The sequence below is a fragment of the Pholis gunnellus genome (assembly GCF_910591455.1).
Source record: "Pholis gunnellus genome assembly, chromosome: 7".
Taxonomy (NCBI): Eukaryota; Metazoa; Chordata; class Actinopteri; order Perciformes; family Pholidae; genus Pholis; species Pholis gunnellus.
The window spans coordinates 1522126-1540781 of record NC_136533.1 but is presented as its reverse complement, the minus strand read 5'-3'; the positions used below and the strand labels follow the sequence as shown (position 1 = coordinate 1540781).

The 18656-nt window shown below is 41.6% G+C and overlaps 1 protein-coding gene across 1 annotated transcript in view; it reads right to left on the bottom strand.

Annotated features, from left to right (window-relative positions):
• Positions 1-482: 482 nt before the first annotated feature.
• The window catches only part of LOC306698940 (voltage-dependent calcium channel subunit alpha-2/delta-4-like), a gene marked incomplete at both ends in the record, with an annotated part of 80820 nt that continues 62646 nt past the window's right edge, over positions 483-18656 (bottom strand). The window contains 13 exons of the mRNA XM_079163441.1: positions 483-584; positions 801-888; positions 1099-1227; positions 2093-2210; positions 2375-2395; positions 2983-3038; positions 3657-3709; positions 3844-3919; positions 4971-5041; positions 9420-9482; positions 9587-9631; positions 9861-9875; positions 12316-12377. Of these exons, the coding sequence (XP_079019567.1) occupies positions 483-584; positions 801-888; positions 1099-1227; positions 2093-2210; positions 2375-2395; positions 2983-3038; positions 3657-3709; positions 3844-3919; positions 4971-5041; positions 9420-9482; positions 9587-9631; positions 9861-9875; positions 12316-12377 (899 nt within the window). The remainder of the gene's footprint in view (positions 585-800; positions 889-1098; positions 1228-2092; positions 2211-2374; positions 2396-2982; positions 3039-3656; positions 3710-3843; positions 3920-4970; positions 5042-9419; positions 9483-9586; positions 9632-9860; positions 9876-12315; positions 12378-18656) is intronic.

Sequence of the window (18656 nt, the reverse complement as noted above, 5' to 3'; positions counted from 1 at the left end):
TTCTGAATTGTGTGAATAGTTTCCTGTTCTGTAATACAGACATCCAGTTTGTCACCACAGCAGAAATGTATTTAAATTAAAATCTTAGTTTGCCACTTTAAAGCTCAACCCTTATTTTTAATCCTACTTTTTTTTTTTTTATATTATTTTTTTATTGTAAATGATTTAAATGTAAAACTCTACTTTGTATACAATACTTCTGTATCAAAAAAGCTACAAAGACGCTACATTCTTTGGATGTAGCAGCAACATTTCTCCACACGAGCTGCGCTGTTTACGTCCATCGAAGTCCGTTTCAACAGACGAAGACTTTGTTTACAGTTTATAGTTCAGAAAAATAAATTTAAAAAAACCCAAAATCACGCGATAGCCCTTTATCTCCACCGCAGAGCGAGTGGAAGCTCGTCTGCAGCAAAGAAGAGGTGAGATGTCCTGTTGTCTCTCCGGTCGCCTCCCTCGGAGCTTCCTGATTGGTCCCTTCTTTACGTCCAATGGCGGAGCAGCAACGAGACGAGCAGAGAGGCCGAGAAGACGGACAGCGACAGGAAGATGGCCGACGCTCCGCCGCACTCCTTCGCATCTTCCTGTTTAAGAGATAACAACAATACAGATCAATACTCTTATATCATTGTTGGTTGGAGATGTATTTCTTTATTATGCATCAATGTACATCGTATCAGTATTTTAGCACGTCGAAAAAGACAAGCCTCAAAATCTAACACCTCTTAACATGAGGTTTAAGACGTGTTAATACTTTCTAAAGGCTATAATCTCCTAACACTTGTAAACTCAGCGCTCACCTTCGGGTGGTAGGCGTGGCACGACTCCGGACGCCGGCGCACCTTCTGGGATTTCATCCTGTTGCACTTCACTGTGGCGTTATGTTCACTGACGTCAAGGAGAAAACAGACCGATCACCGCTGAGGACTCACGCTCAGCATCCTTTGAACATTTACGAGTTTATTTAAACAGCGTAACAAGTTATTTTAAACCTCACATTAGAAACATTGTGTGAGACTGTTTCTCACACAATGAAACAGCAGCTCCACTTTCCTCAAACAGAATAATAAAACTTTGATCGTCTGCAGGCCGACAAACAGCTGAAGGATATATTTGATCTCTTTGGGCTCCAGCAGGATCGATCCGTACTGACGGGAGCAGTCGCAGTCGGCCTGAGTCACGACCATCACCAGGTTACTGTCAGGGATCTGCTGCACCACGAACATCCTGCAACACAACACACACAGGGGGAGTCAGTCAGTCAGTCAATCAATCAATCAATCAATCAATCAACCAATCAATCAAACACTCAACCAACCAATCAATCAATCCACCAACCAATCAAACAACCAACCAAACAAACAATCAACCAATCAATATATATATACACACACTGTATGTTTAAAATGTGTAAAGGTAGTGTTTTGTTGCATTTGGCAGAAATGGAACACAATATTTTAAAGTTTTCTTTCGTGTTTAATCAGCTGAAAATAAGAATCGTTGTGTTTTCCGTGAACCTCATGAACAGCTGTTTATATCTACGGTAGCCCAGAGCGGACAAACCCAACTCTAGAGAGGGACGTTCACGTTTTCACAGCTGTAATCTGAAAAGTCACCACTAGATGCCACCAAATCCTCCTCACTGCACCTTGAAGAGTTATTGGTTACTTTGATGTAAACAACCCTCGGTGTGAAGTCAAGCATTAGTTTAGAGTTTGACACGTTCACATCATACAGAAGCTGGTGTTTAATCCTGTGATTTGAGCCTGAACTCTGTTTCTTCTTCACTTCTTCACTGTAGTTTAAAATAAAATAGTTTCTATTTGTCTTCATGAACAAAGAAAGAACACCTGATGCACTAGAACACTACGTGGTCCGACCACTAGATGGAGCTGCAGGTGTATTTATACACGATGCAGTGATGCAGATTAAACCAACAGATACAACGGAGTTACAACAGTCACTATTATTTATATCAATCAGAAATACATTACATACTTTTGTTTTTGAATGCAGGACTTTTACTTGCAGTATTAATACTTTTACAGAGTGTGTGTGTGTGTGTGTGTGTGTGTGTGTGTGTGTGTCCTACTTCTGGCAGCGTCCACACTTGATGAGGCTGTTTGCTTCTTTAACAGACGAGTCGTACATGAAGCCGGGATACGCCGTGTCACAGGGCTGCAGAGCGTCCACCTTCTTCTGCTTATGACCTGAGACACACACACACACACACACACACACACACACACACACACACACACACACACACACACACACACACACACACCGTCAGAATGTCCTGAAAGTGTCTTTCTGTCTCTGTGAGGACGTCTCCTCTGTCTCAGTAACACACACACACACACGTTGTACTCACTGGTGTGATATCCAGCCTTGGCTGGATGGATGAAGATGGATCACCATGATGACACAGAGGACACACCCAGGTGAGGAGGATGAGGATGATGATGAAGATGAGGCAGAATGTGTGTAGATGAGACATAAAGCAGTGATGAGGTGAAGAAAACAAACGCACCCTGAGTCGACTCTTCACTTCATTTAAATTCATAACTATTGATTCTGTTCTCTGATCTGTTGCCAGATGACCTTTATTTATTTATTGTACTTCATACTACATCTCAGCGGTACATAGTGTACTTTATACTGTACTACATCTCAGAGGTACATGTTGTACTTTTTACTTCACTACATTCGTTTGATGAACGTTTGTTACTTTATAGAATAGATTATTAAAACTAAATGAATGAATAAATGAAGTCTTATTATAAATTAAACGACTCAGCAGAATATAAAGTCATTAAAATGAGCTTCACATTTACGTGATGAACGTATCAATAATTATAATAATTAACTAATATTTGTGTACTTTTACCTAAGTAATATCTTGAACGCAGGACTTGTAACAGAGTATTTCTACACTGTGGTATTTCTACTTTTACTATCTAGTACTTGTTCACGTCTCACCGTCCACGAAGTAGTCGGAGGTCCAGAGAGCACAGAGGTTAAAGTCCAGCAGGAACCTGAACGGAGACACAAACAGGAAGTACACTGAACACTTAGAGTGTTGATGTACTTCATGTACTTCATGTACACACGCTCACATCCAGCAGATACTTGTAATAACTCTGAACTGTGGAGGGGTCCGCCACTCAAAGTCGTTCTATTCGTTTCTATTCAGAGAAATCTGTTTCATTTCTTTACTCATCTGACATTTAGACTCTGATTTATGCACATTCAAATCATGAATATTACACATATATATATCCACAGGACATCAGCTTTTAAACTGTTTGAGTTTCATTTATTTAAAATAAACGTAAACAATGACATCATGTGTTTTTAAGCATAAACATAACGAGTCAACTTCCTGATGTTAGAAACATTGAATCATCTTTATTCCTTCTCATTATGAGTTGATATGAATGTATATGTATATTGAAATGCATATATGTGTTTAATTATAATAATAATAATAATAATACATGTTTAACTAAGTACAATAATGATCACATTTTATTTGTTATTATAATTATAATTATTATAATTAATTCAAATATATATGAAGACAAGAAAAAAATGTCTGTGCCGATTGAACATGTTCACAGGTGTTAATAAAGTTTTTAGAAGTGGACACTTACATGAGAGCGTTGGAGAAAACCCATTTGATCAGCGCAGCGAAGCCGTAAAACGGCTGCAGGAGAGAAAACAGAGTGAACACAAGAACACAAGAACTGTGTGCGAATAAATAAAGAAACATCACAACGAGCAACGAGACGTTGATCTTCTCACAGCTCCAGAAACAGAAGTTATAGATCAGTAACTCACGCTGAGGAGAGGCCGGGCGCCGCTGGCGTGATGGTGACTGTTCCTACACATCGCCTGGTAGTCGAACAACGACACTCTGCAAACAAACGCTCACATTAACGTCCTAAACGCTAACGCGTGAACACACCGTCCTCACGCCTCCGATCATTCCTCTGTTTGCTGAGAGATGATGGTCGTAGTTATTACAACACAAAGGCTGGAGCAGCTTCAGTGAGTCTGTATGAAACACTGTGATCTCTATTCATTCCTGTCCCACTTCATGGAAATGAGAAAGAAAAAAGGTCTTTGAAGAGTTTAAAGAACGTAATATAACACAAGTAGGTCAGAAGCTAAAGTGTTGAATCTAAAAGATGAAGCAGAAGGAATAACAGGAGTAAAGACGATATCTCTACAGAAATAAAGCGTCGGTCAGCATCTAGACGAGGCTGAAGAACACCGGTGTTCACACATCACTCTGTGAAAGAGGAACAATAGAAAGTGTGACGCTTGTTTCATTGTTCTGTCAGAAGATAAAATATCAGGAATGAACTCAAGAAGAGTCTCCTTATAATGATGGAAGAGAGAAAGTAGATCCTCAGTCCACATGGAGGATCAGTGGGCGGAGCTACTGCACACACAAGCTGTCTGCCAACCACCGTTAAAGGAGGAAGAGGAGGAGGAGGAGGAGGAGGAGGAGAAGAAGGAGGAGAAGAAAGGAGGAGAAGAAGAAGAAGGAGGAGAAGAAAGGAGGAGAAGAAGAAAGGAAGAAGAGGAGGAGGAGGAGAAGGAGGAGAAGAAAGAGGAGAAGAAAGGAGGAGAAGAAGAAAGGAAGAAGAGGAGGAGGAGGAGAAGGAGGAGAAGAAAAAGAAAGGAGAAGGAGAAGAAGGAGGAGAAGAAAAAGAAAGGAGAAGGAGAAGAAGGAGGAGAAGAAGAAGAAGGAGAAGAAGAAGAAGAAAGAGGAGAAGGAGAAGAAGGAGGAGGAGGAGAAGAAGAAGAAGAAGAAGAAGGAGGAAGAGAAGGAGAAGAAGGAGGAGGAGGAGAAGAAGAAAGAGGAGGAGGAAGGAGGAGGAGGAGAAGAAGAAGAAGGAGGAGGAGGAGAAGAAGGAGAAGAAGGAGGAGAAGAAGTACTTCCTGTCTGTCACTCGTACTTTTTGAACATCCCCATCTTGATCAGAGACGCCATCACTGACCCGTCCACCTCACCGAAGAAGCGTCCGACCTGGAAAACACAACGTCACAAAGTTCTACATATTAATATCACAAACTATCATCATCATCCTCTTTGTTTTAAATTCTGCTTCCTCTTCTTCAACATTTAAGACACTTTAAAGCCTCACGTTTGTGATTTAACGGACGTCTTCATTGACTTTAACTCATGAAGTGGAGGAAACACGAGGCGAGTGAACTGATAGACGTCGTTCAGTGGAACACTGGAGGCCACGACGCACCAGATATTTAATAATTAATGTTTCAACATGACTTCTTCTTCAGCTCCACAGGATATCACTGCCTCACTCTTTAGGGATTTAAGCTATATATCTATAAATATACATATATATATATATATATATATATACATATATATATATATATATATTTATAGATAGCAGCCGGATGACGACACACAGACACGAGCTCTCAGAACTGAAACGAGTGAAACGAGAACATTTGTTGAACTATTTCTTTGAATGAAACAAAGCACTTGATTTAAAGCAGCTCTGGCCAATATTTAAAACATGTTCCCAGTAAAGACAGAGAGCAGAACTCTACGTGAGATCATCCTGCAGTCTGGAGCTGGAGGTCCGGCTGCAGTGAGTCCGGCCCTCAGCAGCAACAGTCTCTGAATTATTCACAGCGTTTGTGTCTCAGCAGCTCTGTTCGCGTTTTTTACAAGCTGCTCTCTGCCAACACTTCATCCACTTCATCTCCGTCTGAATCACCGGGAGTTTCCCCCGGCGGCCTCGGAGGACTCGACACTGAAACCCGACACCTCTGTTCACCTGAGAACAGCTGGAATAAAACCAAACTGCTGCAGCAGGAACACAGAACGCCCGACCATCAAACCACCGGTCAGCTCCCACTCGTGCTAATGTTTAGCATGTTAGCATGATAATAATAGCAGTATAGAGCCTCTTCTCTTTGATGCTATTCTTTTAACTTTCATAATGTGTTGACTTTGGCGCCCCCTGTGGTCTAAAGCGGTAGTGTCTCTGAGCACCAGACTCTTTAGAAAACCTCTCATGTTACTGCAGCAGGTCTGACAGTCTGCTCCTCTCAGTCCTGGTTCTGGTTCTCCCGTTGCCTCCCTTCCCTCCAGCGGGTCCAGCAATATGTGTTGGCTCCCAGAGAGGAGAAGCTCTGCTCCTGGAGGAGGAGGAGGAGGATCTGGGTCTGTCCACAGTGGACCGGTCTCTGCTGGAGGATCTGGGTCTGTCCACGGTGGACCGGTCTCTGCTGGACTCTGAGCTGAAGGAGGTTCTGGTGAACCTGCATGAGTTCATCTGGTTTCACCAGAATCCGACCCGGTGGCTCCGATGACGAGCAACAAGAATAACTCTATAGAAACAGACCATCTTCTCTCTGATGGTCTCTTTACTGATGGAGGTCTGATAGAGGATCAGGACTACACTGAGACTGGTTCATAGAGGATCAGGACTAGCTGAGTCTGGTTCAGGACCTCATTGGATACAGTAGTGCCTCAGTGTCTCAGGAGATCATTGATCGTTTCCTGTGTGTACGACCGATAACAAGCTCACCACGACTCGTTTCTTTTCGTCAGCACCGACTTAATCCCCGACCGATTAAATATTTATGGTGAACGCTGCACCTTCACGCCCCACCAGGGTTCTCTGGGTGTTTCCATGATAAAACCAGAGCTCAGCAGAACGCTCCAGGAAGCAGTTCATCATAATATCTGCTTAGTAAGGCCGCTGGGAGCGCAGCAGACATGCAAATACTGACAAAGAGCTGCTTCAGTGCAGCGACTCTGCTTTAAGGTTACAGCAGCACACACACACACACACACACACACACACACACACACACATCAACCGCTCAATAACACAGTGAAGGTGTTCACAACGGATCATTTCATCATCACTGAACATCCGGTCACATCTTTGGTAAACTGAGCTCAACGTGTCCGGTTTATTAGGTACACCTGGCTCAGACTAATGCAGCACGTTCTACCTTCATGGAGGTCATCAGGTTCAGCTTGTGATCAGAATATCAGACGTCATCACAGGACAAACAATCACACATTCACAGTTTCACTCATAGGTGTTGATGTTTGGTTTAATGATCGTTCATCAGAACTTCATCACCGAGAAGAGACTGAAACAACGTCAGCACGATTCTTTACAAATCAATACAAACAAACTTCATCAGTTCCATCATGATGACCTGATGAACTGATGAACTGATGAACTGAGGAGAATGTTTTCATCGACTTGGAATCAATGTGGGTCAAGCAGTTTTTCATAATAATAATAATTATTATAATTATTATAATAATAATAATTATAATTATTATAATAATAATTATAATTATAATAATAATTATTATTATAATTATAATTATTATAATAATAATTATTGTTATATTTTATATATATATTATATATATATTATTATTATTATAATAATAATAATAATTATAATCATTTTTATAATAACTTTATTTATAAACAGAGTTTACAAAGAGCTTTGACAGACAAAGCAGCAAAAACAAGACAATAACAACAACAGAAAGATCAGTGAGACCGTCGATCTGATCAAAATAAACTGAGAAATAAAATAAATGAAATAAATGAAATAAATAAAATAAAATAAAATAAAATAAATAAAATAAAATAAAATAAAATAAATAAAATAAAATAAAATAAAATAAAATAAAATAAAATAAAATAAAATAAAATAAAATAAATAAAATAAAATAAAATAAAATAAATAAAATAAAATAAAATAAAATAAAATAAAATAAAATAAAATAAAATAATTTAGTAAAATAAAATGTCAGCAGCCTCTAGTGTTCCAACTCAGAAGTGGAATATACACGCAGTTATATCTTTGTAAATGAGTGAGGTAATAACCGGACTAATCCAAACTCAAGTCGTATCAAAACGTCTTCAGTCAAACAACATCTGAATATTTTTCGACCCACATCCAGAGAAAAACCTAAATCAGCACCAGAGTTGTTTGGATAATGCGTCCTGTGATTGGTCGTCTACAGCAGCAGCTACAGCTCATCGCGTCTCTTTAAAGAAGTACGGCTCAGCTACACATCTGAAGAAAGATGCTTCCATGTCAAATGTATTTGAATGAGGAGGAGACTCGATGGCATTTAAAACGCCTCCATTCACATGATGTAATGGAATGAAGTAGAAGTTATGAAGTACTGGTAGTACTGGTAGTATTTAAAGGATACTCAGCTCCCAGTCAGGAGCTCAGACTACAGACACAACAACGTGTTCACAGCTCAGACCTCCGTGATGTTACGTAAGAGACGCTGAGTGCTCCGTCCTCCAGCTGGACGTCCCGACAGCCTCACAGAGGACACAGATAAACCTCATCAGCCCTCCAGCTGCTCAACATCTGGAGGGCTGATGAGGTCACGGTCACCGACCTGTGACACGGACATCACAGGTTCCACTCCCGGTAACAACAAGTCCTCAACCGGACTACAAGCCGAAGGTCCAGAGAGAGATTCATGATATAGAAGCCTGTATGTGTGTGTGTGTGTGTGTGTGTGTGTGTGTGTTATCTGCATTAATCCTCAGTAATACGGCTCCTAACAGGAGTTAATCCAGCGCTAACGAGCAGCTGTCAGATGAACAGCTGCTCGTTAGTCTCTACACTCAGACGCTTCAAAGGTCCTGAAAGGTGAAAGTGACAGCAAGGTACGGAAGCCCATTAGGGACAAGAACGAAAATACTAAAAATATGTAAAAATAACTATAAATTAGAGACACAAAAAGAAAACAAAAGACACAATTAAATAACTATATTTAACTACATAGTAAATAAAAATATGTTATACTTAATTTTTCACAGTAAAAAAATATTATTTGTATTTACTTTTTTCACAATAAAGAATTATTATTTTATATTTAATTTTAAGTCAAAATTATTACTTAGTCCTGATTATGAGATAATTACGAAGATCACAATGTTAAGTCAGATAAACTTAATGTGTTTGGGTTTTGGTAACTTTTTTGGTTAATTAAATGTGGTTCAGCTCCGCCCCCAGTCTAAGCCCCGCCCACAGTCAGATGAGGTCATCAGGTGCAGCATATTTCAGCACTAATGCTCTACAAACATAGATTAAAACCAAAACATGATCATCCAGATGTTGTTCACGAGCCTCCTGAAGAAACCAGCTGAAGAGGTTAAACTGAGTTACATTTAATCAACAAAGGATTTAATAAAGAATCTCAGAGCAGTTCTCCATTTAATTAATATTAAATATATATATATATAAATATATATAATATATAAATATATATTAATATATTATATATATATATATATATATATATATATATATATATATATAGACCCCTAAAGCATCATAACCAATGAATATATCTCTGACCTCACCTCGTTCCTCTCTTTTGAGATCAGGACGAAGCCGTTGTTATCGACCAGGAAACAGTTCAGTTCCTGAGCAGGAAGCAGAAGGAGAGAAGAGGAAGTGTGAGTGTTTTTCAAAATAAAAGAAGTGATGTTCGGTGAGGAGCAGACAGCTCGGTGGAGGGATTACTTACAGCGCTCTCACAGCTGAGAGGACACACGCCTTCAATGGCCGAACACTGAGAGAGAGAGATAGAGACAGAGAGACAGAGAGTTAACAGTGAACTCATTTAGATTGATTCATCTTAAACGTCAGTATCCAGGATGTGATGGAAGTGAATATTGTGTCTTAATGTTACATCGTGGTGTGACGTGTTAAACACAGACAGTATAAATATAAAGAGGGATGAAATATGAAATATAACACACAAGCTGTGAATCTATCATCAATAATCAGTGTTTACTCACGTCTGTGTCGCTGGGCTGACGAGGAGAAGAACACAGAAGAGATAACTGTCAGAATATTATACAACTACAAATTAAAAGAAATATTTCAAAATCGTGACCACATTTTTAAAATAACTTTAAAGTTCTTCAACAGATTCAAAACAGCAGCAACGTGTTGAAACTTCTCCTCAGTCCATATATGGTCACTTCCTGTTCACTGGATGCATTGGATGCTCTGGATGTCTTTGCCTCAGTCGACCACATTTAGCACCAACACTGAGCTGGACTTCTGATCTAAACTCCAGAATGTAAATCAGAGGTTAAACGTCTGTTTACGACCAGAAGAGTAAATGTCAGCAAACAGGAAGTCCTGTGAAAACATTGAAGCGGCCGACAGCAGTTTAACAACGTTATCGCCCATTAACCTCTGAAGGACGTCTGCAGCGCTTCTTCTGCTCCACTGGACTGTGTGAGAGTGTGTGTGTGTGTGTGAGAGTGAGTGTGTGTGTGTGTGTGTAGGTGTGTCTATGTGTGTGAGAGTGTGTGTCTGTGTGTGTGTGTAGGTGTGTCTATGTGTGTGAGAGTGTGTGTGTAGGTGTGTCTATGTGTGTGAGAGTGTGTGTGTGTGTGTGAGAGTGAGTGTGTGTGTGTGTGTGTAGGTGTGTCTATGTGTGTGAGAGTGTGTGTCTGTGTGTGTGTGTAGGTGTGTCTATGTGTGTGAGAGTGTGTGTGTGTGTGTGTGAGAGTGTGTGTATGTGTGTCTGTGTGTATGTGATGGTGTGCGTGTGTGATGGTGTGTGTGATCGTGTGATCGTGTGTGCGTGTGTGATGGTGTGTGTGTGCGTGTGATGGTGTGTTTGTGTGTGTGCGAGTGTGTATATGTATGAGTGTGTGTGTGTGTGTGTGTGATGGTGTGTGTGATCGTGTGTGTGATGGTGTGCGTCTGTGATGGTGTATATGTGTGCGTGTGATGGTGTGAGTGTGTATATGTGTGTGTGTGTGTGTGTGTGTGTGTGTGTGTGTGTGTGTGTGTGTGTGTGTGTGTGTGTGTGTGTGTGTGTGTGTCAGGTCTGGGGTCAAACTTCGTCACTAGACGTAACGTGTGAAGTCAAACTAGAGTCCCAGAGAAGCTGTGACGCTCGTTACAAACCATGAAAATAGAATCGTTTTCTATTTGATCTTCACTGTCAGCAGGAAGTAAAGTCGTGCTGAGGAGGACGTTTAACGAGGTTACGCTTGTCTTTAAATGAGACTCTCACACCAGGACGCTTTAACTGGATCCGATCAGCCAGACCACGTCCTGAGGTGGTCTGGCTCACATTGAGTTTGTGAGGATCCAGACAGGAGTTATCAGACGAAGGTCTCCATCATCTTCCTCACCACACGGGAGATCCTCAAAAGGGAAGAGAGGAGGAAAACCTGGGCTGCTGCTGCTTCAAAATAAAAGCTTTTAAAATAACAACAATACTTTTATTGTGAAGAATATATAGGAATCTGTTTATAAATTAGCGTCTATTCCTCAATAAATAAGTTCACTAAAACTGCAGGGAGGAAGAGTGAGCAGCGAGAACAACACGGTGCTTTTATTGTGAAGAGTTCAAAGGAAATGAAATATGTTTATCACCAAATAAGCGTCACATTGAAAAGACGAGTGTAACCTCAGACTCTGACGGCATTTATTACTAAATATAACTGTTCATATTTCGGAGATTAAATAACGATCAACGTCATCGTCGCGATCATAAAGCTGCAGAACGTTTAATTACATTTTAATTAACTGCAGCAAAAAAAAGAACTTAAATAATGTGAAAACTGTTGAGATCAGACGGAGGAGCTTAAGAAACATTTATCTTGACTTTGGTCTCTGAAGAGTGGAATCCGTCTGTTTCACGTCTCATTCTGTGCTCGTTCCTCTTTAACCTCGATGTGAAACGTCAAAGGGACTTAAAGCAGACAATTAACGGGCTCCGCTCCCTAACGAGGGGTCGGATGAAATAAAGGACTTCTGATCCACGGGATTATTGTCGGAGCGTCACAGAGTGAAAGAGTTGGTTTCACTTCAGTCGGACTGCAGATCGACACAGACTGTGTATGAGGAGTGGACGTAGTCGTGATGTCACTCGTTGGTTTGTGGATGTTTTGAAGCCACAAGTTCGGTGTTTTGCTCGTCGCCATCTTGGTTTTTTTGCAACCAGTGAACAGGAAGTGACCATATGTGGACTGAGGAGGAGTGACGTAGAGACGTCGTATACGTCTCTGGTAGAGACCTGTCAATCACTGTGTAGCCCCGCCCCTAAAGCATAGTAAAGTAATATTATCTGCAATAATCTGAAATCCGATGGAAGAATCTGATTGGCTGTCTGTGGAGGACACCAGTGACGATGACTTCCTGTTGGACTGCAGGACTACGTGGTCCCTGCAGCTCTCTGTCGTGGTCTGGTTCAGGGTTAAAGGGTCAGAAGAGTCCTCTGCTCACCTGCTTGGCGATGGCCCACAACATCTTTTCCAGCAAATCCAAGGACATCTGCAGCCCGACAGCTAAAAATAGAAAATAGACAGACACACACACACACACACACACACACACACACACACATTAAAGACAGAAGGAGACGGACTCTGCAGAGCCGAACTGTTGGCTGTGTTTGTGGAAGAGGAAAGGAAATCAATTGGACCGGGTTCACCTCTGTCACTAATGAAGGGATGTAAACACTGAGCGGTGTGTGTGTAGGTGTGTGTGTGTGTGTGTGTGTGTGTGAGTCTCTCGGTGATGCACCGGAGCAGCTTTATTACTTTGATCATCACAGTGAAGAACACATCGAGAGTTTAGGAGCCGGTGACAAACATCCAGTGGTGCAGAGTAACTAAGTCCATTCACTGCAGTACGGTACTTCAGTGCAGGTACTCTCTTCAGTATATGACACTCGGTGCTCAAACACAGTCAAAGTTGATGCTGAGTTTTTAATGTGAAGACGTCGGCCATTTTATCTGACCAGAGAACAGTTGTTGAGTGCTTCTTCCACCACTGCTACCATCAAACGGAAGCCCCGCCCCCTGAACAACAACTGTCCAATCACAGCTGCTCAGCTTAGCAAACAAAAAAGTTTAGGAGGTCGTTTCTTTTAAAAATAATTACCTTTCAAAAAACATGCAGAAGTGTACTCAATGCTCTGATGTACAGTGAACGGCTAACGTTAGCGTGCCTGGGTGCTACTTCTAGGACAAAGAGTTAGCATAGCATTAAGCACTGACTGCAGCTTTATCGGGCTAACGTTAGCTCCTCAGCAATGCTCTTTGGATTTGGGGAAGTGACATTTTTTCTTTTTTTTAAATGTGAACAATAAAGTTTTATGTTACGTGTTTTATTCGCTCTTTAGATTTGCAGCGTCCCTCTGATGAGTCACGTTTGATCTTAAAAACAAACACTGAACCAAACGTCGCTCTTAAACTGTCACATAACCTAAAAACAAATCCAGGTACAGTCGCTCTATGTTTCCTCTCTCTTCATTAACTTCCATGAAGTCACTACCGGAGCTATTTAAAGACCCGACGTGGTTCAAAGGTCCGGTCTGAGCCGGACGCCTCGTCCCGCGTCAGAGGACCAGCGGGGTCGTCTCCACTCAGACGTGAGATCTCCAAATGCTTTCTGTCACTTCTATAATGAAAACTGTTCCTCACCGCAGTCTGCAGTCTGCAGTCACACACACACACACACACACACACACACACACACACACACACACACACACACACAGGTCCTCTGATCTGCTGAATGAGAAACTAGAAGCTTAGATTAAATAAAAACTGCTTCCTGTTTCAGTGTCAAAGAGTTTCACAATAAAAGCAGCCTTGAACGAGCTGGAATCAACAATTGACTTCAGTCTGGAGTCTAGAGTAACTGCTGGATCATTAGCTGAACTAATCACAGTTTGAACCTCTTCAATCAATAACTACTGATTATTCCGTCACGTGAGGGAGTTTAGATCGTTTCATTCAAACTATTTTACATGTAAATAAAACATTCGGTGTCTGAATGAAGAAGAGAAACATAACAGCTGATTGATAACTTCTCCTGTAGTTTATAGAAGTTCAGATCACAGATCAGTGAGGATGTTTAGCAGCAGAAAGAAGCTTCTTTAAACCTCTTAATGCTTCCTGTTCTCTTTGAAACAGCCTCTCTGCAGACTCAGTGGTCTGCGGCTTTGCTCTGCTGTTTGATTTTTTTCTGTTTTCCTCTCTTCTTCTTTTTCTTTTTCTCCTCCTTTTTCCCCGTCAGCAGCGTCCTTATCGCCGCCCTTCAGTGCTGCAGCTGCACCGGTTCTGCTGCAGTCTGCAGGTCTGGACGAGTGCACGACGGGACAAAAGCGTTCATTCTACGGGTCGACATCACGGCGTGCACGAGGAGTCCACGGCCACTATCTGCATCTTTATTGTTAGACGTAGACGTCGTTGAAATAAAAACCTTTAAGCTGCAGAACTGAGAGAGAGAGAGAGAGAGAGAGAGAGAGAGAGAGAGAGAGCTCCCCGGAGGACATTCACATTTTATGGTTACATTTTCTACCAGCACTGTTTACACCTTTCTTCATTTCTTTATATTCAGATTTTCTCTCTACGTGTTCCTTCACAGGTCGATTCATCTTTTTTAAATTTCTACTTAACTTCCTGTAATTTTTTATACTACTTTATACTGATAAATATCTAGCAGCATTTTGCTTGAATACAACATTTTCTTTTAACCAACTCTCTGTTGAGCAGAGTCGATATAGTTCTCTTGTGGGGAGCACAACAACAATAATTCTGGTGGTAAAAAAAAAGGATCATAAAATGGGTTTAAACGGTCAGATAATGCAGTCAAGCAACCCAGTTTTCCATGAACTCATGTTTACAATGTTTACTGAGGTAATAAATCAACAGAGAAGTAGAGTCATTTTCTCATAGACTTCTATACAACCAGAGGAGTCGCCCCCTGGTGGACACTAGAGAGAATGCAGCTTTAACACATGAAGCTTTAGCTTCACTCTGCAGAACCGGAGGTTGCCGCCTGTGTGTCTCTCTCGCTCTGTCTCTCTCTCTCTCTCTCTCTCTCTCTCTCTGTCTGTTTGTCTCTCTCCCTCCTCTCCTCCCTCATCCCTCTCTCTCCATTCATTCATTCAGAGCTCAGCCTGCAGCTGCAACACTCTGCACTGTTACTATTTCTGTCAAACTCTGCTTTAATGCACATCTCACACACACACACACACACACACACACACACACACACACCATTAGCAGCAGCATGTGGCTTCTCTCTCTCTCTCTCTCTCTCGCTCGCCCTCAGTCAGCAGGCTGGGTGTGTGTTGGACAGGAGCTCAGAGACGATCAGAGGGAGCTGATAGAGCAGCAATGAGGACGGAGAGGACGAAGACGACGACGAAGACGAGGAATCAGTTTCTGGTTTTCTGGACTCTGAAAGACCAGACCCAGGTTGTGGTTTAAAGACGGACGAGTTTCTTCTTCTTCTTCTTCTTCTTTTCTGAAACGCTGCAGATGAAGCAGATCAGTTTCTGTCTTCTTTCTCTGTTTGGAGGCTGAAGCAGCGGAGCAGATGGTGAGACAGTGTGTGTGTGTGTGTGTGTGTAGATACTGAATACACGGTATCATGCATGTGCATTTGAAAGTGAGACAGTGTGTGTGTGTGTGTGTGTAGATACTGAATACACGGTATCATGCATGTGCATTTGAAAGTGAGACAGTGTGTGTGTGTGTGTGTGTGTGTGTGTGTGTGCATGCATGTTCACTGTATGGGCTGAAGTAAGTTGTCCAATGTCTTTTGAGCTCTTATAGACTGAAGGGAAGTCTCAATGCTGCAGAAAACTGGACCTATTTTCATGCCGATATATTTTTGATGAAGTTCACAATAAATTGTTTTATGAACAAAACGTTAGAAAGTTATAAAAAACATCCTTGTTTCCCAGAGCGAGAGGTGACGTCTGCAGACGTTCTATTTTGTCCAAACAACAGTTCAACTTTTAAGATCAACTGATTATCAAAACTGTTTTTAGTTTTCTGTCAATCGACTTATTGTTGTGCAGCACACAATGATATTTTTTAACAAACATTTTCCTCGCACAGCAGCTCGTATAATATCTTCCGAAAAAGTTCCTCGTTTTTTCCTACAACAGTCCAACACGTTACACGCACACAGTCTTCTCAAAATAAACTTCTGACTGTAGACGGGAAACAACTCAGCTGCATTTTAGGCAACAAAGCTACTTGGTGATTTAGGTTAAAGTAATTAAGAACGAACCGTTACTTCTGATTTCACACGGGACATGAACTACGGTCTCCTGGGTGAGAGTCCAGCATTGTTGGACCCACCTAAACGTGGACTTCATCGCTCTTCATACTTACTAACGTGGACGACATATAAATAGATTTTATGCATTACTTTTCATGGGTAGAGCTACAAACCTGCTCTAGTTTGTCTCTTTTCCTGATTGAAAAACACGAAATCAGCTCCAAAGAACCAGAACCCTGAAGTCAACCCGTCCAACACCTTTGGGACGTTGTTTGGACCTAACTGGTGCTCTTTGGGCTGAACGGGACCAAATCCCAGCAGTCAAGTTGTGAAACCAGCCGCAGATTATAATAATAATAATAACTTTACTTATAGAGCACCTTTAAAAACAGAGTTTACAAAGTGCTTTGACAGACAAAGTAGCAAAAGCAAGAACAGAGAGCTCAGTGAGACAGATACGATCAAAATAAACTAAGAAATAAATAAAATTCAAAAAATGTTTTTAAAAATGTCGTCCGTGCACGTATACTTTTGTCCGCGTTGAGGTCGCCCGTGCTTTTAATAGAGCGAGAGTCTAAAAGCATGTTGGAGCTCGTTGTTTACTCTGGTTCAGCGTGGACGATGCTGCAGTGTGTTTGTGCTCTCGGCCCCTTTTTGGACCGAAACGCTCGGCTGCTTCGTTGTCAGGCTGTTTGGAGGAAAAGTGCTGCCACGGGGGGGGGGGGGGGGGGGGGGGGGGGGGGGGGGGGGGGGGGGGACGGCCTGTCAGAGGCCATTAAGCAGCTAGCGGGACGCCACGTTAAGAGCCCAGAGAACCGGAGCGATGCACTGCGGACGAGGTGGAGAACATCACATCGGCAGGACTTCAATGACACGATCTTAAAAGCTGAGTTTGAAATCAAGATAATAATCATTTTTTGTAAAAAGTGAACTTTCGGATCAGAGGGTTGCTGGTTTGAATCCACGGAAAGTTATCAACATACAGTTATTTATGTGAGGGGGATGTGACGAAGCCTGAAGGTTGGATTTAACCGGATCGCTGCCGTCGTTGTCAGTGTATTAAAAGCTGCATTCTCTCTAATGTCCACCAGGGGGCGACTCCTCTGGTTGTATAGAAGTCTATGAGAAAATGACTCTACTTCTCTCTTGATTTATTACCTCAGTAAACATTGTAAACATGAGTTTATGGTCTCAATCTCTAGTTTCAAGTCTTCTTCAATACAGCATGATGTTCATTTAGTAAATTATGAATTATGGATTTCAGGAGCAACATCTAGTGGCCATTAGAGGAACTGCAGCTTACAGAGTCTCGGCACTGATATCCGTCAACGTTTTTGGGGAAATCTAAGCGTTGATTTAAGAGCCGCGTCCATCTCAGTTTTGTACAGTTGATTTTCCAACACCAGACTTATCTGCATGTCTGAATCTGATATCTAAGCAGTAAGTGATGTCTAAAGAGAGTTGAATATGTCGCCCACATGATCCCCAGTGGCCAACATCAGTACTGCAATTACAAAAAAAAAAAAATGCAGCCCAAATATTTCCCCATAGAGCACCATTAAAAAAAGGAGATGTCTGTGAAACACACGTAACACACAATTTGTTGTAGGCTTTTTTTTAAATGTAGGTTCTTGTGAATCACAATGTGGGGAAAACACTACTGAGCATGTGCAGTGGAACACACAATGGTGGAAGCCAACCACGAAGCTAAAAAACATTTAGCTGGCCAATGTACGCAGCTGGACATTTTGTTCAAATAAATGGGCGCCATCTTGGAGTCTGGAATATAGTTCCCATAATGCATCCTGTCACCAGACCAACATACCAACAATGTGAGAATTAGCACCAATATGGACAAACAAAGAAGAGCACCAGCTGTAGAAACAGAAGCTGTTTGGTTTAAAGTTGCCGACAGCGTTTTAGCGTCTGTTAGCTAGCTGACAGCAACTAACGCTTAAAGCATGAAATCAATGAGATCGATCAGAGACTAAATGATCAGTTCAGAGTTTAAAGAAGCACAGATATTGATATCTGTTATAAGTTACAGACGCAGACAAAAGAAAACCACAACATGTTTGTGGTTGCGAGTAGCTCGCAGGTTTACGAGGCTATAATCAAGCCAACACATGAAGAACTGTGTATTTAACACATTTTACTCTTTATTTACTATCACTCCTGTGAAACTGCTTTAAATAAAAGTCTCAGCGAAAACGGCAGATGTGTGATGACACGACAGTAAAAACAGAGCGAGCCGTTGTTTCCGACACCATCTGGACTCCGGAGCAGAAATCTGTCCCACTCGGGGATTGAAACCACGGTTATAATCTGCTGAGTGGGCGGAGTCTAATCCGGTTGATGGTGCTTTTTGACAAGTTGTCCGACTCCGTAAATATCACAAACCTAAGAAGACGAGGATCATTTCTCTCTTTACATTTCTATAAGCGTGGAAGGATCTTCTAAGCTGTCGTACACGAGGATCCTAAAATGATGTGAACAGTGTTTTTGAGAAGGAAGGCGACGCATTAAAAACCAGCATGTAC